Source organism: Vidua macroura, chromosome 20 (assembly GCF_024509145.1).
Source record: "Vidua macroura isolate BioBank_ID:100142 chromosome 20, ASM2450914v1, whole genome shotgun sequence".
Lineage (NCBI taxonomy): Eukaryota > Metazoa > Chordata > Aves > Passeriformes > Viduidae > Vidua > Vidua macroura.
This window is the reverse complement of record NC_071590.1, coordinates 5472528-5499704: the sequence shown is the minus strand read 5'-3', so window position 1 is coordinate 5499704 and position 27177 is coordinate 5472528. Positions and strand designations below refer to the sequence as shown.

Below are 27177 nucleotides of genomic sequence, written 5' to 3'. Positions count from 1 at the left end.
CCAGACGGGCCGGAGCGGCGGTGGGTGCGGGGCGCCGGGGGAGCGCGGGCTTGTGGCTGAGGAGGGTGCGGGACCGGGGGTCCTCTGGGACTGAGGGGGGGGGGGGGGTGGTGCTGAGCTCCGCCGCCGGGGCCCTCTGTGCTGGGGAGGGGCGGTCCGGCATCCCCTGGTGTGGGATGGGGGCTCTTACTATGTTGAGGGGACTGGTGAGACTGGCTGCGTGTTACGGGACTGACTGGGGTCCCCTGTGTGGCGGGTGAGTGGCACCGCCGTGTGGCGGGGAGGTCGATGTGAATTGGAGCTCTTTTCGAGGGGGGACTGGGATGACCAGAGCCCCCCGTTCACTGGGAGGTCTGGTGTGAGTGGGCACCCTGTTACTGGGGGTTGCTGAGGTGTTTAGAGAGTCTTATTGAAGGGGTCGGGGAGGGCTGGGATAGCCCTGTTATCTGGGCAGTGTGCTGTGGCTGTCCCCCTGTTATTTGGGGGGGACCGGGATGGCCAGAGCTCCCTTTATCTGGGGAGTCTGATGTGACTGCTCCCCTGTTACCTGGTAGGAATTGGGATGACCAGAGCCTGTCTTATTTGGGAACATCTGGTGGTGCTGAGCCCCTGTGTGACCGATGTGCCCTGTATGGCATGGATGGACCCCCTATTATTTGGGGGTGCCCCATGACGCCTGTCACCCCGGGGCTGTGGGGTGGGGGACAGGGCAGCACCCCGGCAGGGTGGGCAGCCTGGGAGCGGGGTGATGCCCGCCCTGCCTTGCTTCCACAGCACTGAAGGGCTGCTCAGACTTACCCCATCCCGGGCTGTTGCTGGTTAAAAGCCTTTAACGAGCTTAATTTTCTGGCACTTCCCTGGAGAACGTTATTCGCGGCGTTTAATTGATACCTTTGCTGCAGGCTGGGCTGTTCCGCTGTTGCTCCATCTATTTCACTTTATAAACTGCTGGGGTATGGGAAGGCTGTTTTGCTCCTGACTTCTCCTGGTGGAGTTTCTTGGAAGAGTGAAAATACTCACCTAGGCAGTGTGCTTGTCAAAGGAAATAATGGGAACCCCCTTTTTGGGAATATTGAGGCTGGAGTGGGTGAAGGTACCTGGATGACGATGTTGGGAGTTAGTCATCAGAGTGGAATTGGTTCTTGGGGAGTTGCCTTAGTTGCAGGAGTAAGCGCTGCTGGTGCAGCTTGGAGTGTGCTTTGTTCTTTAGGGTTAGCTTTTGGAGTGTGAAGGGAAATAGGAATGCTTAGTGGAATCTGTACAGAGAAGAGGGATCACTGTGAGTCTGGAAAAGTGAAATGGGTTTGTGTTTTTACAGCTCTTTTTAAAAAGTAGGAACATATATCTGGCTGAGAAGCTGGAAAAGTGCAAGGAAGGAGTCAGGTATCCGTTTCTGAGTTGTGGAAGTGAATCAGTGATAGCGTTGGTGGGGACATCCCCTCCACAACAGATCTCTACACTTTGTGTGGGTGGTTGTGAAGAGCTGTGGGGTTTTGTAATTTTTTTTGCTTAGTGGGGTGCAGTGGTGTACACATCCCTTTTTCTAGATGGAAGGGATGGGCCTTCTTCCAATATTTCTGTAATTCTCTGAGAAATCCCGAGGAGCTGTTGCACATAAGCAAAGCAGCTCGCTGATTAATCTGCTGCAAATGAGGAAATCGGTGTTTTGTCTGGGAGGGCTGCTGAGCCAGACCCTTCCTGGAAAACCCAGCATTGTCTCAGTACAGGTTTTTCTTGGGCTGGTTGACAGCACTGAGGCAGGGTGTGCATGGCATGTGCGTGGCAAATTAGTTTTGCACGTGGATGTGATGGTGCACAAGAGCTGTATTTGAGAACAGAGAGCAGGGAGGATACAGAGCTACAGGAAGTAACACCAGTTGAGTGCCTTCTTTTAATCCTTGAATGTGAAAGGAAGGAGGGCGTAGTGTCACAAATCTGGCTTAACCCCCTGTTAATTAGTCCTGCTCTAATTGTGACAGAGAAGAACCTCTTGCTTGTCATCACTTCACAGTTGCCTCCTGTTCAGTCAGTAATTTCTGGGTTTGTGTCTCCTGGAAAGCCAAGTGCCTTCTACAACTTTTCTTTTGTTTCTTGCAGAGCAACTGGAGGAAGTCGACAGGGCCTTACAACCAAAACTCTTTGAACTGTCTCAAGGGAGACTTTCCCTGCTGCTCACCACACTCCGTGCTGGAGCTCACAGGCCCCACCAGCTCTTGTTTGCAGACCCATAGGTGCAAGGTAACCCCTTTCTTTTGAGTGTCATAGGTTGTGGAGCATCTCTGGATGCAGCTGGGTTTGGGGAGGGTGGCTGGCTTGGAGTGATGGTTTCTTTACCTGCAGCAAAAGCAAAATGTGGAATTGTCTGACTGAAATCTCATTTGGTCTTTGCTCTCTCCTTTGCCTGTTGGGATACAGCAAAGTTTGTGTTTGCTCAGTTCTGAAGGACTGAGGAAAAGGCTTCCCTGCTCAGGTTTGTGCTCGTGCCGTCTCCTCCCTGGTATAAAAGAAAACCACTTGCAGTTACCTCTGTGGCCACTGAACTTTGTTCTGTTTCCTGATGTCGACTCTCCTGCCTCAAAAAACACAATTCTTAGAACTTGCATAATTTGCTTTCCCAACGTGATCATTTGATCCCAGTGATGAGATTACTTTGTACACGCTGTTGTAGAGAGTGAATCACCAGCCCTGCAGTGACAGGTGCACCTCTGCCAAGAGTGCTTTTTTATAGGCTTGAAAATTTCATAGGTCAGAACAATTAATAATTGCAAGCTGCTCATAATCTCTTGCTGTTTGTCCCTGAGTAAACATTTCAAGTTAATTGCGTGCTGCTATCACCCACGGAATCCAGACAGACCAGAAGCTGTGTCTGGTGGCTTCTGGAGGGCCACAAGTCCAAAGAGTGGCTGAGTTTGACCCACGGTGGCAGATTATTGTAGTATTTTTGCTTAGTAATCAGCCACGTCCGTGCCTCCAGTCACTCCTTTGCAAGGAATGGAGGTACTGATTTATTGACCTTCCTTTCTTGCTGTGTGGAGTAGGAGATGGCAAGGTTTGGAGTTAGAGATGGGATTGGATTTTTCTCCTTGGTAAAATCTGGCTCTGGAGGTGCATGGGAAGTCTGCTGGGAAGGTTTAACAACCAGCCTGGGGAGTTGATAGTTTTGTGGTGCTGGATCTTGCTGTGTGGTTGTGAAACACATCAATTGACTCTCTTTCACTGGTCATTGCTGCATCTCCTCTCTAACTCCAAGCTTTGGAGGAGCAAGTTGATAAAATGCCTGCAAGGATTGTGCAAGTCCTGGTTGTGTAACAGGACACAATGCATAACTGCAAGAGGTAAGAGAAGGAGCTCCTGTTACAAAGAAACAAAAAAACCCTGTGTAAAGTATCTTCTCTTTGTGTTGATTCTGCTGGGGCATTGGAGATTTGTGGTTTTTGCAGTTTGGGACCAGCCTTTCAGCCTGTGACCCCTGAGTTCTCTGGTATCTTGTGGCCTGTGCCATGTTTTGGGTATGGAATTGATGTTCTGAGGTCTGCTGTGGCCGTGGCTCAGCAAGGGGCTGGGCTGGGAAGTGGTCTGTGTTTCCCAAATCATTTCAAAAAGGTGAAGTCCAGGTCAGATTGCTGACCCATGGCAGGCAGGGAGGTTCTCTAGGGTGATTGCACCCTCTCCTGATAGGGCAGCCAGGCCAGGACAGCTCTAGTGCTGAGTTTCCAAGAGGTGCAAGGATCATGCAGTAACACCTCCAAACCCTACAGCAACATAGGAGATGGGCTTGTAATGTCTGAAAAGCTCTTCCATTCTCAGAGGAAACTGGGCTTATAAATACAAAATATCCTGGCTCCTTACAGACAGTGTTTGGTTCTCTCGAAATAAAATATAAATCCCCAAAACACACTGTTCTGATCAAAAGTCGTGACAACTCTGAAAACTTTGCAAGATCTGTTTAACCCTGTCCCTCTGGTGCTCTTTCAGCTGTTGGTTTAAAAGGAAACCTCTCAAAAGAGACCAGCATTGGAGGGTTTTAATGTTCAGACTTTTCCTGGTGGAAGAGGTTAAAGTCTCTGGGTACTGACCTCATCCATAGGGCTCCTTTCCCAGTGGTGGCATAAGGCAAAGCCACAGCCTGTCACACCAACCCTCCACAAACTCAGGCACAGGGTGAACAAACAGCCCGTGGGCAGGAGAGGAACTTCCAGCTGTGGCTGTGGCAGCACAGGGTACAGCACTCACAGAAGAGGCTGCTGAAAAAACGGCATTTTCCCTCTTGATCTTAGAAAAACATCTTCAGCAGGACCTGAACCATGCGAAGTCCATGCCTGGATGGGTTGCTCCTGAGGTTTTGCAGCCCTCTGAGCAGTTGTTGGCCTGAGAGGTGCCCGTGGAGTTGGCAATAGGAGTTAGACCTCCTGCAGGCTTGTCCCTGCTCCTCAGTATTGGTGCTGGCAAGACCCCTGTTCCTCTTCCAAGCAGCTCCTGAGGTGTGCTGCTCTGGATTTGTCCCCCACTGGGAGGGAGGCTGGAGAGCAGTGTTGGTTCACAGGGGGTCAGTTACCTGCCATTCTCAGGTTTTGTTTATCCTGTAACCCTGAACTCCTGCTTTTCTGTGCTGGCTCACATTAATCTGTAAAGGAAGGTGTCCAAGTGCCTGAGCTGGGGAGATCCCCCATGTTTAAAGGCTCAGAGTCAGGCTTTTATCTCATAAAAGGAAATGTGCAAGTTCAGTAATTCTAGCTTGCTTTAAGGCAGCTTAGCAAGTTTGAATTCATTTTTGTGTTGGATAATGCCTTAAATCCTTTGGTTCAGTGCCCTGGGCTCACTGCACAGCCCCACCTGAGCATACCCATAGCATAGATTTCCTTTCTGCCTCAGTAAAACAGTTCTTGTTCTCTTCCTTGCTTTTGCAGCTGCTCTTCTGTCCTTGAATAAGACCCAGGGGCCAGAAAACATGCAAGTGTGACACAGTGGAAGCTCAAATATGCAGTATTTCAAGATCCAGACTTGACTGATGCACACTCTGTGTCTGTCCTGTGCCTAAAATAGTAGTTTTGCTGATGTCTGAGCCGGTGTGTCAGGGTCTGGGTAGAAGACACCTTTCACAGTGAGAGTAACTTTTGTTTCACAAAAACAACCCAACAGTTTTTGTGTTCCCTTCCCTGCTTGAGGTGCTGCTGCAGCCAACTCCTCAGTTTGGATTGGGATTTCTGAGCTGGTGGAAGAGTGCAGAAGCTCTTCCCTGGTTTTGTGTGAGGCTTTGCTACTTTCTACCCTTTATTGAGCTGGTTAATGGGAAGCTGTAGGTGTAGCAATCCTTTCCAACAGAGGCTGAAGGGGCAAGGAAAGCTGTGAGGTTTCTCACTGTGCCTTCCTTCCCCACGAGCCCAGGGACTCACCTGTGTGATGATTCCCACCCAAAGCATGGAGCCTGTGCAGACCAGGCCAAACAGGGCCACTTGTCTGGCCAGATCAGCATCCTCTTGTTGGTGGGAAATGCAATCTTTGTGTGGCAGAGCTGTGGAGAAAAGGCTGATCCAAGGCAATTATTAAATAACCTGGATCTGAGCACCAGCTTTTGTTTTGGAAAAGCCAACCTTTCCTGCCAGGTCTCCTTTTACTAAAAGGGAAAGTAAAAAGAACTCATTTGAGGCTGGCACAGGCTGATGCAAACAGAATTTCTTAGTCTAATTTGTTGCATTTCTAAGAGGAATAAGAGAAGATCTGGTTTTCCCAATGGTCTCCTGGCCCAATATCAGACACTAACATGCAGGAAGTCTTGGCTGCAGTGGGGTTCAGAAGAGATCAGACCCAGTCTGGGCAGGAATGCCACCTCCACCACAGCCCTGCTGTTTCTGCTGCTGCTGCCTGTCCTCCTTCCTCCTGGGATTGTGTCTGTGGGGCTCCTCTTCCTGCCTGTAACCATCAGTAACCTGCCTCATGTCCTTAGTGGGTGAAAGAAGAAAGCCCTTGGCTGGTCACAAGACTGCATTCCTGTTTGTGGGCAAGTCTGTTCCTTCTCCTGCACTGCTGCTGCTGGGAGGAGTGATGGGCTCTCAGTGCAGCTTCCTTTTGGTGCTGCAGTCTCTGTGAACTCTCCACAAACTTTGCAGACCTGTGAGAGGCCTGTCCAGTGGTTTTCTTTTTTTCCTCCCAGATATTTCAGTTGTTTAATTTCTAATTACAGCCTTCCTGTTTTGCCATTGTATCTAAAGCTCAGGCTGCAGGTCATGCTGTACAAAGAATTGGAGTTTTCACTTGGTCTGGTTGCTTATCATTTATGTGTCTGTCCTGAGGTTGAATTTTGGGGCTGTGCCATGATTCTGGTGGCAAAAATTGGTCTCTGATTTAAAACTGGGCTTTTTTAAGGCTTCTTCTCAAGGCTGATTGTGCCCTTAATCTGTGTTGTGCCATGGTCAGCACGAGAGGGAGGGCAGTCCCTGGGGCAGACAAGGTGGGAAGGGAAGTCTGGTCACACGCACCTGCCTCTGCCTTGGGAATTCAGGATGGTCCTTCCTGGTCAGAAAGAGAGGTCTGGCAGATCTGGTGGCAATGGTGACATCCCCAGCCACGCAGAGCTCCCAACACTGGAAATCTGACAGCTGCACTTCCTCTCTGCTCCCTAACGTGATGCTGAGTCAGGGACATGAGGGTCATTGTCACGTGGCTGCAGGGAGCACGAGTGCTCTCCCTACCAGCAGTGCCCCCTTGTCCCCTGCCCTGTGTGGCTGTGCAGGGCTTTCAGTGGGAGTCTGAACTGCAGAAGGTCTGTCTGAAGGAGCTTTTTGAGTGTGTGTTGCTGTTACATCTGCTGTAAGACTTGCATGGACTCCAGTTTATGGTAATTTGTAAAGCAGTCCTTTGGTAAGTGTTGCTGGATGGGCTGGGTGGGCTGGTGGAGAGGGAATGGGTGCTCCAGAGCTCGAGTTGGCACCATGATGGTGTTGTGAGAAACGAGGGGATCTCGTTGCTGCTGGGGTGGTTTGGCTCCAAACCACTGCCTGCTGTCCCTGCTGCTGCTCAGCTGAGACAGCCTGGGCCTTGCTGTGGGCTGGGAAGGCTCCTCTGCCTGCACCCTGCTGAGCTCCCTTTGAATGGAGCCTGGCACCGGTGCCAGGGTCGGGCAGAGGGTGACTGGTGGCATTGCACGTTTGTCACGCAGCTCCTCTTCGACTCCATCACCACCGATTCTCTTTCTGCACATGTTGCAGAACACAGCTTCCACCTGCAGCTCCTGTGCTTATCTGCAGGTGTCCAAAGGGTGCTGATGCTTGGGAAAACTCTGGGTGTTTTGATAGCTCTGGGGGTGCAGCCCTTGTGCCAGCCGTGCCAGGGCAGGCAGTGTCTGCAGGGATTGTGGGGATCCCTCTCTGCTGTGTTGGGCTGGAATCAGGGGCTCCTTGGTGCTCCAGCTGCTGCTGGGGATCGATTATCAGAGGTGGGAGCAGTGAGCAGCCCCGGGCTGTGCTTGCTCAGCAGTTTTCCTTCTCCTTCCCCTCTCGGCGAGGCTGATGCTGCACATCAGGGTGTGCTGATGGTGGCACGGGGCAGAGTCAAGCACAGAACTTGATCACTCATTTTTGGGGCAAGAGTCACAGACTGCAGTCCTGGTGTGGGACTGAGGTACTTGAAACTCATCACAGATACTACATAAAGAAAAAGGCTGCTTCAGTCTCAAGAGGGACATCTTCCTGCCCACGTTGCCTGTTTAGCTTCAGAGCCAAGGCTTTTGGTCACTAGGAGATACCACAGTGTGACTTCCACAAGGGGAAACCTCCCAGCCACGCTTTGTGATTGTGGTGCTGTGTCCCAGCGTGCTTTTGGGGGCATCTGATGCACCATCTCCTGGTGCAAGGAAGGAGAATAAATCTCATCAGGTTGCTGACCACTTGGCTTTCATCACTCCTGTCTTGTTTGTTGTAATACTGTTTCTATATATATTTGTGTATTTTTAACCATGTGACGTTATAGACCCTTTAGTCTGTATGGAAATTATGGGGAATTTGAGGATGCCTGGCACTGAGAGTGCTTCCAGTCCTTTTTTTAATTTAATATGAAGATGAGGTACATCTGTTTGCTGGCACGGAGATGTGCAGGGAAGGTCCCTGATGATTTGAATTATTGTGAGCTGCCATGTATCAAGCAAATTCTCACATTCAGGGGCTGAAAAGCTGTGCTAAAACACAGCATTGCTTGATTGCAATCTTTCAAAATGTTGTGACTTTCTGTGTGATGTAAATGCTCACATCTTGCTGAGACTGATGCCTTTGCTGTGTGCACAAACAGGGATCCAGGAACTGGAGCCACCATTAAAAAAAGCCCCAGGGTTATGGACATCTTGTCTTACTTTGACTGAAGATATAATAAGCACTGTGGATAAAATGACCACCCTTGAAACTGATGTCAGGGAAAGTTTTACTTCCACATCATAAATTTCCTTTTAAAAACCTAGTTTGATTCTACCAAGGCCCTTCCAGAGACTCCAGGATTCCCAGGATAGCTAAATTTCAAGTAAGAGTCAGGTTTCTTTTCACTGGAAGTTAGCAAAGGACATGTATTTGAAAATGACTTGAAAATTACAAATTTGCTGTGAACTTCTGGAAAATAATTGTTACAGCCAGCTAGGTGAGACTGAGATAAACTGAGCAATAATCTTCCTGTGCTGGGTGAAGTGAGTTCAATAGTTCCTGAGTTAAGACAACCCTTTAAAAAAGAGAAATGAGGCCTAATTTCACATTCTTTGCCTTTCTCTTGCTATGTCTAAGCAAACCATTTCCTGAGGGTAGGGGTGGTGAAGGGAAAGCAAAAAGAAGAATCTGTAGCTGAGATATAAGCCTTGAATAACCAAATGTCCAGGACCAGAGGGAGCCCAGCATCAAAATTAAAGCAGCTCTTGTCACTAGGCCATGATCAAGTTTCCTCGCAGGGTTAGAGGACAGTGTGAAAACTTTGTGCTGTGGAGATTGTGAATGAAGAGAGAAGAGCAAACCAGGCTGTGCTCCATGCACCAGAGCCATGAACCTCCTGGAATGTTCCCTTCCCTGGCTGTGGGCAGTGAGTGGGTGGCCTGGCTGCAGCTGCAGGGCTCCCCTTTGAAGCCCTGGAGAGCTGCAGTGTGGTCAATGCAAGGAGATAGCACAGCTTCCACCCCTACATCCACCCAGGCAGCATTCCTGGGAGCTGCCTCCCTGAGGATGCCTCTCACCAGGGCAGCACTGCCTGGGAGAGCAGACCTCCTCTGGAGGCTTGAGAAAGCCAAACCCCTCTGCTCTGGGAGCTGAAGCTCTGCTGCTTTGAGCACAGTGATGAATTTTGGCTGGAGACAAAGCCCTCACCTGGCTGAGGAGAGCACAGGCTCATTCTTGCCCTCATTCTTTGCCCACACAGGGCAGCTCATGAATATCCATGAGCTGTCTGGAGCTGGGAATTGCTGTGGGCCAGGTGCTGCTCACCACAAACACTTCTGGTTTGGAGCTCTCTCCACGTTCAGCTGGTGACAAGGGAGGCTGCTGTGCCCTGTGCAAGGAGCCTTTCCCAGGGCTCAGCTGCTGCTGGGTTTGGTGCTCAGAAGGGAAAGAGCTGCAGCTCCTGCCCCAGACCAGCTCAGCATGGTCTCCATCAGCCTTGTGTTTATTCACGGCTTCCTCTGAGCAAAGGTTTGTCCTTGCCTTATGTGCCTTGGGATTGTCAGGGAAAGTGAGTGAAAGACAGGGTGTTCTGAGGGTAATTTTACTGACATGGCCATCCCTGCCCTGAGGGGAATCGAGGCAATTCCCTGAGGGGAATTGTCCACCCTTGTGTAATTTGGGCAATGAAACTGCTGCTGAAAAAACCAAACCACCTTGCAGGGTTGGAGATATCCACTCCTGCCTGTGTCTGGGCACAGATTCCTCCATCTCTTTGCAGAGTTGGGCTGTGCTGTGCACAGGCAGCAGTTGAGGCTCCCTAGGAATCATGGACCACTGGCCCTCAGGGCTTCTTTGCCCTGAGATGTAATGAGCAGTTCAAGTGATGAGTGAGATGGCAAGAACCAAAACCCAAAACTCTGTGCAGTAAAGAGTTGACTGGCAGGTTTTGGCTGAGATTGGCTGAAATTCCTACAGGTCAGGTGGCAGAGGGGAAGAGGAAAAGAGCTTGTAATTAAAAATTCTGAGCTTTCATCAGGAATAAAAGCAATAAATCAGCCACATTCTTCCCCCACCAGCATATTCCCCTGGAGCTGGTTGCCAGACTAGCTCATTGGTGATTTACTGGAACCAGATAAGGAGGAGAAGAGGGATCCTCCTGGGAGCTGTGCCTTTTTGGCAACTAAGCCCCAGTTGTGGAGGCTCTAACTAACAGTTTAGTCTACAGTTGTACAGAAGGAACATCCAGCTCTTACTTGGCTCCAAGATCCAGAGATGGAAAGCCTGTTTGCAAGGAGGGAGGACAGGGTGACCTGCCTGATGGAGAGGAATGTGCAGTATGCTTGTCTGCAGTCACATCACTCTTATTTTTCTTCCAGCACCCTGCCTTGGTGTCTTCTGTGGGAACCTAATGGGAAGCTTTGCAGTGATGTTTTAGTGCTCTTTGTAATGCAGTTACTTGCCAAGTTCTCCACCAAATGAAACTTCTTGTGGGGTTGAGCACTGATTGGCTTGCCAGAGTACCCACCCAGGGTCACTGCCAGGTGCCTGTGGACTTCTCCCTGTGCTCCACAGGGTGCTTTTTATGGCTGGTGCCCTGTGGCACAGGGCTATGTGTTGTCTGGAGCTGGTCTTCCCTTGTGGGGGTGACAACAAGGGGTTAATCTTTGCTGAAGGTTGTACCTGGTCTCCCTCATTAGTGCTCCCTAAGCATCACCTTCCCTTTTCTTCCCAGCTCCTGAATGTATTAGCATAACCTTCAACTTCAGTCACTTCTCTTTCTCAGCCGTGGCATGTATCCTCTCCCTGCTGTGACACCACCACAGCTCTGAGTCACTTTTCTGGGTGCAAGTTCAAATGTTCATGGTCTCCTGGATTGGCAGGATGCCCAAGTACAAAGAGAGAGTCACTTTGCCCTTCCAAATCAAGTTTAGAGTTAATTATCTATTTATTTGGACAGAGTGTGTCCTTGCATGCATGGAAGATAATCTTGCCATCTGGATTAGGGTCAGAGGAGTTCAGAGCTTTGGCACAGCAGTGTGAGGGAGGGATGGGTGGCTCCCCAGGGGAAGGACAGGGGCCATAGGGCTGCTTGGGTATTTGGGGGCTGGGTGTTCCTCCTCGTGCTACCACAGACTCTGGGTATGGCTGTGGGCAAGTCCCAGATCACTTAAACTCTGCCTTGATAAGTGTAAAGGAGCAATTCAAGGAGATGGAAGTTAAACTGAGGGAGATCATGGAGGGGACTGGGAAGCCAAAGGCCCAGGGAGAGATGGATAGTAAATCCAATCTGCAGTGGAGTAAATCAGAAGTATTCATCATTTGTGTTGTAACAACCTGTTGTGGGGATGCTCGGGGGGGTTGGTGCCACAGTCCTGCTCTGTGGTTTATCAGCACAGCAGTGGGGCCAGGGCATCCTATCACCCTGTGGGAAGGAGGGAGGAAGCCCCAGATCTGTGGGGTGACTGAAGAGTGGGGTCATCCCTCAGTAACACCCCAGGGGTTGTGTGGTGGGTAAGGGCTTTAGTAAAGGCTGGCCATGAGTCCCTGTTGAGTATTGCTGGCATGTCAGTAGGAGCCTGGTTTGGCTCCTTGGCTGGAGTGTGGGGCTGCTCTGCTGCTGCTGGCAGAGGGAAAACAGAAATACTTCAGATGGATCAGCATGGGTACAACAGGAAGGGAAAAGCTTGGTGGGACACAGAAGAACCTTGCAGAGCTGTGATGCAAGGCCTCTATCCAAAGAGTTGTTGGGCAGCCTTGTGCTCCTAAGACTAAGTGTAAAGCAAAACTAATTTTCTGGGTGTCCTTTAGTGCTGTCCCATGTGGCTGCTGGTGCTCACTGTTTTTCCTTGCTCACAGTGCCTCTGACTGCCATGGGGGAGCCCAGCATGGAGCCGACCATGCCTGCTGCTGACAGCACTGCACAGCAGGACTCTCTCTTCAGCATGATGGACGTGTTCCTCATCTCCCTCATCACTGGACTTTTTACCTACTGGTTCTTCTTCCGCAAGAAAAAGGAGGAAGTGCCTGACCTCCCCAAAATGCAGTCAGTGTAAGTAACAACTCTCAGGCCGTGTGGCTCTAGTGGAGCTTTTCTCTCTTGCTTGTGGTGGGTTCTTGGAGGCTCAGCTCGATTGTGGGAGGTCGGTGAGGGGGCGTTTCTCTGCCCCCAGCTGCTGTGGGTTCTGCTCACAATGCAGAAATCCCGGTGGAAGAGCCGGGCTGCAGTTCTGCCTTACCCCACCGTGTGGCCCAAATTGGGAATTGGCCTTTCCCGAGCAAGGCAAGAAAGCCTCTGGTTGTACTTCAAAACTCTTAAGAATTTAATTCTCGGTATTTTCTGATAAAAGTCATATTTAGGTAAATCTAGGGAAAGGTTGCTTGCTCTTAAACAGGTTTCCTGTTGGAGATTTTATCTACCCTTGGCTATGAAGGAAAGGAGCAGTCTTGGGGAGCTGGGAAATAGTTCCTGGGATGAGCTGCTTGGCAGCTCCTGTAAAACTTGATTGGCTTTTGATACCAGGTTACCACTGGAGTGGGAGACTGGATTTGGAGAGGGAGAGCTTTGTTCCACTCTGTCGTCTGCAAAGGGCTTGGGTCCAGGAACGAGCCACGCAGGTGGAGATCTGGGTGCATTTTGTTCCTTGTCTCAGTCACATTCCAAACTTAACATCAGTTTTCTGCTGGACTTTTTAGCTCATTCTTTGTTTCTGGCATTGCAGGAGATTGGAAAGTACATTTTCTGGCTGGGAGGGTTTTAAAGGGCAGCAGTGTCCCTGGCTGCGCTACCTTGTGCAGATGGGTGCACACATGGCTGGCAGCAGCCCAGCTGCCTGTGCCAGCCCAGCCTTACCTTGGGAATGTGTTCTGTTGGATTGCTGGGATGCTTTCCCTCCCATGCCTGCCAGCCAGGGCTGTGTGTCAGTGCACGTGGTCGCCTCTGGAGATAGTAAGAATGGCTGTGCTGCAGTGAGAGCTGAGCTGGCTGGGGAAAGGGCACTATCCATCTGAAATTGGATCCTGCCATGCCACGGCCTGGGCTCCCGTGCTCCCCGTCCTTGTGACTGATTCCACCTACAGCCCATCGTGTGCAGTTCTTCCAGAGGCTGTGGTGACCTTGCAGAGAAGCTTTGACTTCTGGTTGTGTGTTACCACCTTGTTCTGCTGCAGGGCCTCAGCACGTGGGCTTCCATCCCAGCCTGGCTGCAGGTCCCGGCTCTGAGCTGCCTCACAGGCACTTTGTTTCCTCTGTGGGGTCTGTGCTGCTTTCTCTGTCCCTGTGAGGAGTGAGGGGGCTCCTTGTGGGAGATGTGGAACAGCAGCACCTCCTGTTGCTGATAACCAGAGAGGTGAGGTTGTTCAGCAAGTTGCCTGACACAACTGCACTTTGGAAAAGTGTCAGCCAGGCAGGTGCAGAGTGAGAGGAGGCTGTGAAGTGCTTTTTCCCTGTACCCTGCTGCAGCCCTGCTGTGGTCATTGTATCAAGCTGGTCTGAGGGCAGTGTGACCCTAAAAGCCAAGGCTGTGGCTGGTGGCTCATCAATCCTTCAGGACAGAGACAGTGACTTCCTGCAGCTTTTGCAGTGGGGTTTTATGGGACGCCTGGAACTGGGAGGAAAATGAGTGGGAAAACAAACTTGGTCAGCCTTGGGTTTCCTTCCCTCCTGTAATCCTTGAATCTGGGGTGGAGTTTCCTTTCTGATGAACAAGCAAATCAGGATCCCACTGTCATCCTCTGCCTGTGGCTGGCTGGATATGGGGAGCAGGGCAGCTGTCCCAGACCCATGAAGGCAGAGAGGCCTCAGTGGGGCTGTCTCTGGCTGGAGCAGAGAGCCTTGACCTTTAGAAGGGTTGCATTTCTTCAGCTCATTCTCTGCAGCTCTGCCAAAGTGTCCTGAACTGCTTTATCTGATGGCATTGGATGATGGTTTCTGTTGTGTCACTTTGGCCCCCCAACTTCAGCCTCAGAACACTGGAGGATGAAGGTGCTGAATAACAATTCAGGCACATCACAATGGCTGCTGCTTTAGCAATTTGTTTGCAATGCTGAGGAGTGCAAGCAGAGTCTCTGACCTAAACACAGCATCCAGCACCTCAGTGCCCTTCTGGGGTTTTTGGGAGCAGCACACCTTCATAAAACCATGTCAGCTCAGCAGGGTCTGCAAAGGAAATGCCACTGTTGTTACTGCCCTTGATTGTGGAAGAGCAGATGTGAGGTTGGGATGCCCTGTTCTGGATGGCAGCTGGGCTGGGTTCTCTCTGCGTGGCCTGGGAATCATCATGATCTTGCCCCAGCAATGCATCTCCAGGTTCAGCCAAGCTCAGAGAGGGATTAGGCTGTTGATCTTCACCCTTAAGCCACGTGGAGCTGTTTTCCCACCTGAAGTGCCCACAGAAGGGACAGAACCCAGCACATGCAGTGTTTCCTGCATACGAGGTGTCCCGTACCTGTGACGTGTAACACGTGTGTGTGTGGGCCAGGCTGGGATCCCACTGACTGAGCATTGCTTGTGTTTTGACCATTTTCAGACTTAATTAAAACCACCAGAACAGCCCTCCCTGCAGCCTGCTCTGCAGATGTCGTTAGGGAGAGCAGCTCTGGATCACCAGCAGCCACGGCCACCGTGCTTCCTCGCAGGGCCATTGCTGGGGAATGCAGGAATTTATTTTTGCTCTTTGGCTGCTCCTCCTCTGCAAGTTTCTCAATCACAGATTTCTTTCCCTTCTCCTGTCCCCACTCTGCAGACAGTCATCCTGGGGAGATGCAGGTGGGACAGCCATTGGTATGCTGAGTGTCACCCTCTCCCTTCTCCCCCCCTCTTGAACATTGTTTGGGACAGAAACTGGCTTATCTCTATTCTGCAGCTATGCAGAAATCCATTCCCTGGTACTTGTAGGGCTTCCTGTGGCAGGAATTGCTCCAAGTCCTTAGCCTGATTAGCTCTCTGCTGCCTGTGTGTGTGAGAGAGACCATCTCTAATTTAATTTAATAGGATCCTGAGGAAAACAAACTCCTTTGAGCTGCCTCCGTAATGGCACTGCCATAGTTACCCAAAGCGTTGCTCACGCAGTGTCTGGAATCATTTCACTCAGCTACAACATCAAGCTTTTTTTTTTTTCTTTTTTTTTTCCTTTTTTTTTTTTTTTTTTTTTTTATAAAAGAATATGTAAAAGCAGCTGTGATATAAACAGTTTCCAAGGGAACGAGGCTGGGGGAGGGTTTTGTGTCCCGTCCCCTGCTCCGTGCGGATGGGAGAGGGACGTGTGCTGCGGAGGATCCTGGGAGGTTTCATTCTCCACTCCTAATTCCTTTCTGCCACTGCTGCCAGATGTTGCAGTTTCTCAGGACTGCGCAGATCCACTCAGTAACTTCCAAAGCCCCACCACGAGGATCGGAGTGGACGGGACCACTCCTGCTATGACCCGTGCCGGGACCTTTTGTGCCGGCTCTCTTCTCCTCAACAAAAGGCTGATGCTTGGTTTTAACGCCCGGGAGGAGCAGAATGGAAAGGCCTGTGTGCGTGTGGCTCCAGAGCTAAGTTAGATCCGTCCCCCCACAGCTCCCTTTGCAGACACACAGCTGCCCTGGACTCTTTGTCTGCCTCCTCCCTGCCCTGCCATGGGCTGTGTGTACTCGGCCCCGCGGGAAGAGCCGGCCGTGGCCAGGTGAGTTACTCTGCCCGACGGGCTGGTGGGATCCTTCCAGCTCCAAAGCTGGGTGGAGTGGGTGCCTCCTCCCTCTGCAACAGGAGGAGAAGGAAGGGGAGAGGCTCTGCTTGGAAGCAGGCTGCTCCAGAGGAGACCCTGCTGTCTGTGCTTGGTTTCTGTGCAGCATCCAGGCTGCATCCTCACTTCTGGATCTATCTGTGTTTTCAGCAGGAAAGCCATGGGAGCAGGAACTTTCTGAAGGAGAGGTGTAGCTGAGACAGACTTCGGTATTCTTGCTGAGCTGTTGGAAGCTTCCTCCCCTGTCCTTTCTTTCTCCTGAAACCAAAGTGACAGAGAGCCCTGGGAGCAGTTTCTGCTGTGGGCTCTCATAAAGGGTGGAAGGGCTGTACAAGTTACAGTCTCACTCTGACAATGGGGTTAATCCCCCTGCCTCCACCCAGTGCTCCTTCTAGTGTTTGTAGCTGCTACCCTGAGCTGTCTAAGCTGTAAGAGCAGTCCTTGCTGAGGACAAACCTTCTCTTCCAAGTTTCCCTGGCAGAGCAGTGAAAATGTGTGTAGTTCCTGCCTTTGGTGCCTGTGTGTTTTCGTTGCTCAGATTTTCAGGCCACCCTGATGAAGCAATTTCAGGGAGTTGTGTAGCCTTTTTTCCAAAGCCAGCCTCATTACTTCTTCTGTATCTGAGCCACAGCCTGTTCTCCAGCACTCACTTCAGTGCAGGGTTGCCTCCTTTGAAAACAGCTGAGCTCCATGTGCTGCTCCCTTTTCTCTTCCAAAGGGAGCTTGTTGAAAGGATCTAAAAACTTTGCTTTTTCTCCTCCTTTAAAAGCATTTTGTTTAGTAGTTAAACCAACAGTTGTTTTAACTGAATCTTGTTTGCAGAGGGCAGGAATTAAAGAAGTTCACTAAGGAGACAAAAACTAAGAGAGAGCTGTGTCTTGAGAGCTCTCCTGAGCCCCTCTCCTGGCTGCAGCATGGGCAGGACTGGGGCTGCTCCCTTTAGATATTTGTGACATCCCAGTTCCCAACAGGGGACAAATGACAACATGGGGAGACTGTTAACTGCTGAGAGAGCCAAGCAGGGGTGTGAAGCAGCTCTCCTGGGAGCACAGCTGCCTTGGGGAGCTTTTGGGGTCGGCTTTGCTTGTCCTTTGTGTGTGCTTTGTCTTTTTTGTGAGACTGTTGGTGCTCAGAGCCGTCAGGCCCAGTTATGGAGCTCCTTGATCCCTTTGGGTAGCAAGGAGTGCTCGAAGGGATGTTTTATGAACGTCCCCCACCCTGCTGCTCTGTGTGTGTGTGTGCCTCGGCACATCCGCAGGATCCCTCCCTCTGGGCTACAGAGTTGAGGAAACTGTTAGCAAGCTCTTCACAATCTCACATGGGCTGGAGCCAAAACCATTTGTTTTTTGCCTGGAGGCTTCTCTCGTCCCACAGGAGACCCGGCCTTGCATTCTTCCATTGTGGAACCAGAACGGGTCCCACGTTCATCTTCCCTGCTACCAAAGTTTTGGTGGGGAGGACAGCAAGGGAGTTTCTGTCCTGGCCTGCTCTGAAAAGCTCCCAGCACCTAATCTGACTGTAGCTATGGTCACCTCTGCTTGTGAGGCTCCCAGAGTCCCCAGGGCTGGGCTGTTTTCACTCCATGACATTGAAAATCCAAAGATGTGCTAGGGATATCAAAGCTACCTCCCTAACAGGGCAGCCACAGCAGTGTGAATCCCCTCCTCCATGTTTCTGGCTCTCCTGGGGCTTTTCCCCCTTCCAAGCTAGGGAAAAACACATCTGTACACTAATGCAAGTGTTCTGTGCAGGAGATCCATCCTGAGAATGGGAGACCAGCATGGAACGAGCTCCATAGGACCTTGGCTGGCAGTGGTGGCCTTGCTGGGAGCTCTGTGGGTCTGATCAGCTCGTGTGCCTGCTCCACAGGGCTCTCCAGCTCTGGGGCTCATGGCTGGCATGCTCTTTTGAGGTTGAAACAGCTAATTTTTAGCCCTGTTTGACTTCAGGTTTGGGGGATGTGCCCTGGGGAGCATGGCTCAGGATTGATCCTGCTTGCCCACAGTGGTATGGGAAGCAGGGAGTTTTCCATTCCCTTCTTTCAAACCATGGCTTGGCACCTGAGACTTATCTGGAGACCTGCTCCTGTGAGATCCTTTAGCCTGCTCAGCTGTGAAACCTCTCAGAGCAGTTGATAAAGGTTTCCTGGTGGGCAGGGCTGTGTGCCTGGGCTTTTCCTGTGGAGGATTTGCTGATGGGGGTCAGGCAGGAGCTCAGCTTTTCCCCTCTGCTCCAAGTCCCTGCTCCATGGTTGTGTTCAGAAACCCTGTGGCTGAGCAATGAGCATCCCTGGGACAAGGTGAATAACAGTGGTCAGTGGAGATTCACACCCTTTTGGGCAGCTTTCCTGAGGTCTGGAGGCCACTTTTCCCCCACTTACTTATTCCTGACCTCAAAAATGAACGTGCTCATCTGAAAAGAGGTTCCTCCTGTCTTTCAGAGCAGCTCCAGTGAGAGACAGCAGCTTCATTGAGAAGATGAAGAAGACGGTAAGCTGCTTGTTCTGCTTCCAGAAAGGGTGCTGGGAAGGTGGGGAAGCTCATGTCCATCCCAGTTTCCTCTGGAAACTGTCAGCAGGAGGAGCTGGTTTGGATACAGACACATGGCTGCTACAGAGAGCATGCAGAGGAAGGCTGTGTGAGCAGCCAGGAATAGCTCTTTTAGTCTGTGCCTGAGAGTTGTTCTTAGAGAAGAAATTAAAGTGAAAATTCGGTGGTGGAAAAAAAGAATGTAATATGAGATCAAAGTCAAAAGGGAAATGGCAGAGACTTTGAAGTCATTGGCTGGCAGTTGTTTATCTGTGTGGTTGGTTCCCAAACTGGCTGGCTGTGCAATGGGAATTGTACACACAACTGTCAGCTTTTGACTCTGCTGGTCTGGACACAAGAGGAAGCAAGGGCTGGATGCATTTTCCGTTCTACTTCAAAGTGGCTGGCTTGCAGCAGAGCAGGAGCTCTGGTGCTTAGGCACTTGCCCAGAGCCTTTGGCAAGTTCTGCATTCTCATCCAGGGTGTTCCCTGCTTCCAGGAGTCACGCTGCAGCCTCGAAGTTGAGAATAAATCTGGAAGGTTTATTCTTTGCTTTGGGTTTTAGTCTGACCTGAATCTCCCCTCTGAGAGTGGCAAGAGTCATGTTCTCATTAACAGCTCAGCCTTGTTTTCTGCCAAACTTAAGAGTCCTGCACAAATGCACACTCCTGCTTGCCTTTAGGTTGCAGTCCAGGATTCCTGATCTCAGGCATTTCCTTTGTGCTTCATCCATGCATTTGCCAAATGACTAATCACCATTTAAAAGGGATTTTTCTTTCTCTCCAGGGCCGAAATATAGTGGTTTTCTATGGTTCCCAGACGGGCACAGCAGAGGAGTTTGCCAATCGCCTCTCCAAAGATGCCCATCGCTATGGCCTCCGGGGCATGGCAGCAGATCCAGAGGAGTATGACCTGGTAATTTAGCCCTGAACAGCCTTGGCATAGTAACAACCTTTCAGTGCCCCCTAAAAAAATCCAGTGACCCTGGCCAAGAGACAGTTGTGTCATTTAGGGGAGAAAAGATCAGCCTGAGAGATGGAGGGCTTGGTCTTTGCCATTCTGCATTCTCCTGGTCCTTTAAAGCCTTGCATGGAAAATCCCATTGCTATTCTTTCTGAGCAGAAATACTGACTTGCAGTCCAGTGAGGGTGGTTGCCTTTATTTTCCCAGCCATTTTGGATGGGTTTGGCCTTTCCCAACTCCCTTCTGTAAACACGTGGTGCTGTTTGCACACTTACACTGTGGGAATAGGAATTGCCCAACAGCCACAGTGTGGGATCCCTGAAGATTCCTTCTTTCCTCTGGTTGCAGTCGGACCTGAGTCGCCTCTCTGAGATTGACAAGTCCTTGGCAGTGTTCTGCATGGCCACCTATGGAGAGGGGGATCCCACAGATAATGCCCAGGATTTCTACGACTGGCTGCAGGAGGCTGATGCTGACCTCTCGGGTCTCCGGTTTGCAGTAAGTGGCCCCATTCCAGTTCTTGTGTTGCATTTGGGCAGGAAGGCCAAGAGCCCTCCAGAGTGACTTGGGGAAAGGCCCAACACGATGTCTGTGCCTTGTACACCTTGTCTGGGATGAGGTCCCTGCTGTTTTCCTGCCCAGGCTTTGTGGACACCTGTACTTCTGGAGGCTTTAAATGCAAATGCCAGAGTTCGCTCTCCACTCCCTAAGTCATGAGGGTTTCCTGGTATAAACAGCACCAAACAACCCTGCAGGCACTGAATACAAGTCTGTAAATGAGCTACAGGCTGCTGCTGCTCTTCAGAAGCTAATTGAGCAGCCCCGGGCCAGATCTTCTCCCACAAATTAAATCACTTGGAGGAGTGTGTAACTCTTCCTGTGCTGAGCTGAATAACTGGCTGAGAAACAACCACCTCACCTAAACCCTGGCCAAATTCCTTAGGCAGCATAATATTGCAAATGAGAGTAAAATCCGCTGGTGGAGATGTGAGGCTACTCTGTGTGAAGCAGTGAGCAAGAATTTACTGTGTGGTTTGTGGGAGGCAAAGGCCAGCAATGGGTCTTCAGGCAGTCCAGGTTCTTACTGGTCCCACGAGGAGATATGCAGGGGTTCTTGGAAGTGCATCCAGGCTCAGGGGAGGTGCTGGTGCCTCCTGACCACACACTCTCCAGTGGTAGATTCTTACTGGAGAGCTGATGGGGGAGCTGGGAGAGGTCTTTGTTCTGCATCCTTTGTGGGGTGATACCTGGCCAGAGGATGTCAAGTGGATGGGGGAAGTCCACCTCCTGCTTCTCCATGCTCATGAGTGTTCCCTTCCAGGTCTTTGGGCTGGGGAACAAAACTTATGAGCACTTCAATGCCATGGGCAAGTACGTGGACAAGAGGCTGGAGGAGCTTGGAGCCCAGCGCATCTTTGAGCTGGGGCTGGGAGATGACGATGGCAAGTGAGTGCCTTGGGCTGAAGGGCTGGTCAGAGCTGGCTGAAAGCATCTTGGAAGGGACCTTGGCAGGGAATTGGCTCCACTACCAAGACAGAAATAAACTCCACAGGGCTCGTTGTTGGGGTTGACATGGTTGTGAGTGTGTGTCTGCTTTGTCTCCCACAATCAGCTCCCTGTGCACAGAGAGTGTCCTGAAGGATCCTGTGTCTGGGAAATCCCACCTCTGCTTTAAATGTCCATGGGTACAACTGGAGCAGGCTTTGCAGCCTCCTCTGCCTTTGCCCTGCTGCAGCCTGTGTGGGTAAACTCACCCATCCCAGTGAAGGAGGCAGGTTAATCTCCTTGGGAGGTGTTCTATGGTGGGAGACAGCAATTTTCCAACTCACACAATGATATTTTCTTTCTTTTTTTTTTTTTTTTTAACCTTTCTGTGTTCACCTGAGCACCTTGGCACATTATATCAACCTGTGGCTCTACCTCTAGGGTCTCCAGGGTGTTATGGGAGGGATATGCCATGTGTGGAAGGCTCTGAGCCTGGAAAAATAAGCAGTGCCATGGTGGAATCATGACCTTTTAGGAAGGTCACCTCATGCCAGGGGTGGGCAATGGGGAGCTGAGTTTTTTAAAGACTGAGACTAAGTAACAAAGCCTTCCTTGGCAGACCTGGAGAAGGGAGGGGTGTCTGGTGTAGCAACAGTTCCCACTCAGTGCTCTGCAGGTGCTTTCCTGGTGATCTGTGGGGATGTGGAGGTACCAAGGGTGCCTGGGTCTAAGGCAAATGCCTTTTCCCACAGTGATGGGAGGAGGGCATAGGGATCTCAGGTGGCTTCTCTGGGAATGGGGCTGGGTTATTGACTCCCTCTTCTGCCCTGACTAGCCTGGAAGAAGATTTCATCACCTGGAGAGAGCAGTTCTGGCCAGCAGTGTGTGAGCACTTCGGGGTGGAGGCTACAGGAGAAGAGTCCAGGTGGGTTTGGGAGCAACTCCTCTTGGGTGTCAGAGACTGGCCACCTCTGGCTGGTGGCTGTGCCATCAGCCCTGGGCTGCTCTTCCCTTTCCTCTGCCTCCCCTTCCAGACTCAAGGAGGGCACGAGTGAAGTATAACAGTGAGTGGGGCTGTTTGGCCTGAGCCTGTCCTGGTGTGAGTCTGAGCCCAGCTCTGGATTCCTGTTCTGAGTGGGGAGATGATGGCTTTGGTTCCTTTGGGGCTGCTGTGCTGGTTGTGAGGCTTCAGGGAGGCTGAGGGTTCCCCTTGTTTTGAGCTTTCTGCAGAGTCTGCCTGGTCCCTCATGTCTCGAGACGGGCAAAGGGGTGGAATTTGCATTTGGTTTTGAGCTGCAGCAAATCCAGCAAAGGAGATGATGGTTCCAGCTGTACCTTGTGGGTTCCAGTTTGACTTTTCCCTCTTTTCTCTCCCCTTTTTCCCCCAGTATCCGGCAGTACGAGCTGGTGGTGCACACAGATGTGAACATGAACAAAGTCTACACGGGGGAGATGGGCAGACTCAAGAGCTACGAGAACCAGAAGCCGTGAGTGCCTTTGGGCGGGCTGTACCTGGGGCAGGTCTTGGCTGGTGGCTCCTTGATGTTCCTAACAGCAGCTGCTGTGCAGGCAGTGCCACTCCTGCAGCACAGCAGGTCTCTGCCCAAGAGAAATGGGCTCAGATCTCTGCTGGGACTCTGAGATTCCCCAATTAATGAATCATTCATGGTGAGGAGATGGCTGTGGTCATGTGTGCTGTTTGACTGGTACATCCACAGCATCTGTCCTGAGCCTTTCCTTGCCTGCAGTGGCCAATGCATGATGGCTGCTGGCAGGATTGCTGAGGGGAGATGAGCTTTAAACATTCATTCCAGCCTGAAATATTTCTTTGAGATGTGACAGTGCCTCCAGTCTAGTTCTGTTGTGTGTCCTTAATGAGACAGAAGCTGTTGACTGCTGGGCTGTGCTGAGAAGGAAAAGGATTTGTTTCCTGTTCCTGTGGAAAGCAGTGGGATCATGATCTATTTTCTGTGCCAGTGTGGGGAGCAGCAGAGAATAATTTGGTTTGTGCTGTGGGGCAATGTGCTTTGGAACAGGAACCAAATCATGAGAGCCTGCTCTGGAGTCAGAGGGAGCATGCCTGGATACAAGGAGCTCCATGAGCCTGCAGAACACCTTTGTCTTTCCTTGCAGCCCATTTGATGCCAAGAACCCCTTCCTGGCTCAGGTTACAGAGAACCGCAAGCTGAACGAGGGTGGAGAGCGACACTTGATGCACCTGGAGCTGGATATCTCCAATTCCAAAATCAGGTACTTCCCTGGGGGAGCCTGCTCCTCTGTTTTGTCAGGAGCAAAGAGCAAGGATGTGGCACCAGCCTCATCCAGCTCTGCAGAAGGGGACCTTGCTCCTTAACAGTGCCCCTTTGAAAGGGCTTCTGTACCAGGTACCCCCTGTCAGGACTTGCTCCCAGCTCTTGCACTGCTTTGGGTCCATCCCATCACACCCCACATCCCTGTCCTACCTGAGCAGTCCCAGCTGCAGGAATTCTCTAGAAGTCACTCAGTAAATGAGAAGGCAGCTGAGCTGGGGATTGCTCTTGCCTGTATTTGCGTGGTTTAGGTGTATGAGCATAGGGGGAATAAAGCTCTGTTCTTAAAACTCTCTAATTGGCTTAAATTCCTTAAATTGTTAGGAAGTCATGAATCCAGGTGGCTTAACATAACAGCTGCACAGGTTTTAAGGAGCTTTGCTCTGTTCTGTTGAGAAATGGACCTGTCCTTGCTGGAACTCTGGCAAAACTACTGTTAACCTGCGAGATGCCTTGTAAAAACCCTGGGGTAACATTATCCCACAATATCACTGCTGGCTCTGTGGATCCTGATGGTGCAGACCTCAGTGTTGTCCTGCTGCCTGTTGCACCAGCCCCTTTTTCTTCTGGCTGAGCTGCTGGGGATGGTCAAGAAGTGGTGCAGGTGTTCCATGTGCTCTCCTCCTGCTCTGTGCCAGGTATGAGTCAGGGGACCACGTGGCCGTGTACCCAGCCAACGACTCCTCCCTGGTGAACCAGATTGGTGAGATCCTGGGCACGGACCTGGACACTGTCATGTCCCTAAACAACTTAGATGGTGAGTAGGGATGACCCCTGAGGGTCTCCAGTTTTCCAGCTGTGGCCTCTGTCCTTCACCCTCAGATCCTGTGGGGCACCTCCAGATGTCCCACAGTCCCTTTCAGTGTTGTGCTGTTTTAGCAGGGGCGCAGAGCCTGCTTGCTGAGATCAGCTGAAGTGGGTCAGTTGTGAAATGTGCTTAGTGAGCCCATTCAACAACAAATTATGTAACAGCACACTCCTAATTATGGAGCATCAGCCCACCAGGGCATCCTTCAGCAGCCCTGGAGCTCCTCAGGGCCCTGAGTGTGTGAGATGTTCTTATTCAGTCCTGGGAGGAGGCACAGGCTTGGGGACTGAACGGCCAGCAGGGAGCACTTGTGCTGATCCAAGGATCTCTTCTTCCTGGCTAGCATTCCCAGCAGAGCCAGCCTCTGGCAGGAGGGAGATGGCAGCTGCTGCCCATCACAGTTCTGGAGCAGCACAGCCAGACCTGGGGCAGCAGATGTGCTGGCCCAGAAGCCTGAGAGAGCTGGTTTCTAGAGACAAAGTGGATTTCAGGCATGGCTGGAGCCTGTGGCCCCCTGTGCAGTGTCCTGTGCTGTCATTCCTGTCCCTTATGGACCTCTCAAGGCTGAATAGAGTGGCTCCAGCCTTGACTGCTGGCACAGCTGTGCATGGTGACAGAGCCTAAGGACACTTTTGAGGCCAGATCTGATGGAGGTGTAAGTGCCTGAGGCCAAATTAGCCACGGAGGGCAGCCCACTGCTTAGCCTGGGCGTTTGCTGGACTGTGCATGCACATCTCAGGGCAGGGAACACAGGGTGTATTTATTGCTGCTAAACTGTCAGGCAACATCTGTGAAACACAAAATGGGCTACTGGGAGCTGGAGCTGCCTGGGGAGGGAGGTGATTCAATGTGGAGGTGGGGCCCTGACCCACAGGCTGCTCTCTCCTTCCTGAAGCCCACTCTGCTCTGTCTCCAGCCCTCACTGTTTGTCTAGCAGCCGGCACAAAACCTCTTAACATAACAGCATGAGGTGGATGGTTTTTAATTTTTCTTTCTCTCCCACTTCTTCCAGAGGAATCCAACAAGAAGCATCCCTTCCCCTGCCCCACGTCGTACCGGACAGCCCTGACCTACTACCTGGACATCACCAACCCTCCCCGCACCAACGTCCTGTACGAGCTGGCCCAGTACGCCTCGGACGCCGGCGAGCAGGAGCGCCTCCGCAAAATGGCCTCATCTGCTGCTGAGGGCAAGGTGGGAGCACTGCCCTCCCCAGCTGGGCTGCACTGGGCTGGGGGATCCCCAGAAGGCACCCAGAGAGCCGAGGGGGTGTTTGCCAGCCGTGTGGGGAGGTTGTGATGCCTGTGCTCTCCTTGCCTGCAGGCGCTGTACCTCAGCTGGGTGGTGGAGGCCCGCAGGAACATCCTGGCCATCCTGCAGGACATGCCCTCCCTGCGCCCCCCCATCGACCACCTGTGCGAGCTCCTGCCCCGCCTGCAGGCCCGCTACTACTCCATCGCCTCCTCCTCCAAGGTGGGTGTGCTTCCAGCACGGAATGTGCCCGTGGAGGGACCTCTTCAGCTGCAGCTCCCCTCAGCTGGGAGCTTCTCCTGCTGACATTTGCTATGAGAGGGGCAGATTTAGTGATCTCCATGCATGGAGTTATCCCAGCTTCCCACAGGGCCTGTGGAGAGTCCTATGCTGCAGCCAGCTATGCCCTGATACCACCATAGTCTCTGGAGCCCTGCTCCTCTTTGCCCATTTGCCTGGCAAGGTGGCATTTTAGGGGCTGGTCAAAAGTCCCTCTTGGCAACCTCCAGGGAAGCTCAGTGGTCCCGTGAAGAGGTGAGGACAAGACAGAAGCCCCATGAGGAGCACACAGGGAGGAATAGCTGTCCCAGTGTTAACATGAGGTTAAACTTGTCCCCATTCCTGAGCACAAGGAAGCAGTGTGGGGTTGCTGGGGCTCCTTCTCTGCCTGGTTCCAGCATCTCTTCCCTGCAGGTCCATCCCAACTCCATCCACATCTGTGCCGTGACGGTGGAGTACGAGACCAAGACGGGCCGCCTGAACAAAGGGGTGGCCACCAACTGGCTCAAGAGCAAGGTGCCTGAGCAGAACGGGAGCAGCTCCCTGGTGCCCATGTACGTGCGGAAGTCGCAGTTCCGGCTGCCCTTCAAGCCCAGCACGCCCGTGATCATGATCGGGCCGGGCACTGGCATCGCCCCCTTCATCGGCTTCATCCAGGAGCGGGCCTGGCTGAAGCAGCAAGGTGAGTGCCCAGGAGCTCCCCCCGGGGCTGGAGCTGCTGCAGGACTCTGTGGGGCCGCTTGGTGCCTCCAGGGTGCAGCTTTGCTGCTCCTGCTGCTGGTGAGCCCAGCCACAAGCAGAGTGCGGGGGCAGGGTGAACAGAGCTGAGTGCTTTTGTCCACACAAGGATGCTTTGTCCTTCTCTTGGCCACAGAGGCAGTTTGGGGGTGGACAGACCTGGGGCACTTCTCTGACCTCTGCCACCACCACACCTCCAAATAACCACAGTCGGGTCACTCAGACTTGATTCTAAAGCTTGTGGGAATCAGTCCTGAGCTTCCCTGTGTAACCAAAACCATCGTGCAGCTCTGCAAGCCCAGGGTGGGGGAGAGCACAGGGTTGGGGGCTGCTGGGGGTGTCAGGAGGGGGAGGTTGGGAGGGGGCAGGGCTGGGGGCTGGCAGGGCCCAGCTGATGGGGGCTGTGTGACCCTGCAGGCAAAGAGGTGGGTGAGACAGTGCTTTACTATGGCTGCCGCCGCGAGCACGAGGACTACCTGTACCGGGAGGAGCTGGCCCGCTTCCAGAAGGAGGGAGTCCTCACCCAGCTCAACGTGGCCTTCTCCAGGGACCAGGCTGAGAAGGTACCACACTGTTCCTCGTCCCACTTGTTCCTGCTGCCCACCATCACTCCCATGGCAGGCAGGAGCATGCAGCACTTCCCCTGACTCCCGGAGCCATGAGCACAGCCTTGCCTTCCCTCCCTCTCAAAGGTCCGTGGGTGGGGGCTCTGCTCCTCTCTCCTCACTCCCACCTTGTTTCCTGCCAGGTTTATGTCCAGCACTTACTGAAGAAGAACAAGGAAAACGTCTGGAAGCTGATTAATGAGGGGATGGCTCACATCTATGTGTGCGGGTAGGTCTGAGGACAGGATGGGGATTTGGGGGCAATTCTCGGGAAAAGGAGCGTGACTCAGTTTCCCCAGCTGTGCATTACAAGCCCTGGGAGGGCTATGCTGTCCTGGTTCAGAGGAGGGCAGGGGGGCTGGGGTGA

At 52.0% G+C, this 27177-nt stretch overlaps 1 protein-coding gene across 1 annotated transcript in view; it reads left to right on the top strand.

Annotated features, from left to right (window-relative positions):
- The window catches only part of LOC128817071 (NADPH--cytochrome P450 reductase), a 28260-nt gene continuing 1083 nt past the window's right edge, over window positions 1-27177 (top strand). Inside the window, exons 1-16 of the mRNA XM_053995169.1 lie at window positions 1-20; window positions 2098-2238; window positions 11979-12171; window positions 18285-18333; window positions 19159-19287; window positions 19684-19833; window positions 20657-20781; window positions 21656-21745; window positions 22209-22307; window positions 22954-23070; window positions 23768-23886; window positions 24950-25131; window positions 25261-25410; window positions 25882-26149; window positions 26623-26768; window positions 26954-27039. Coding sequence (XP_053851144.1) covers window positions 11993-12171; window positions 18285-18333; window positions 19159-19287; window positions 19684-19833; window positions 20657-20781; window positions 21656-21745; window positions 22209-22307; window positions 22954-23070; window positions 23768-23886; window positions 24950-25131; window positions 25261-25410; window positions 25882-26149; window positions 26623-26768; window positions 26954-27039 — 1889 coding nt within the window. The 5' untranslated portion in view covers window positions 1-20; window positions 2098-2238; window positions 11979-11992. The remainder of the gene's footprint in view (window positions 21-2097; window positions 2239-11978; window positions 12172-18284; window positions 18334-19158; window positions 19288-19683; window positions 19834-20656; window positions 20782-21655; window positions 21746-22208; window positions 22308-22953; window positions 23071-23767; window positions 23887-24949; window positions 25132-25260; window positions 25411-25881; window positions 26150-26622; window positions 26769-26953; window positions 27040-27177) is intronic.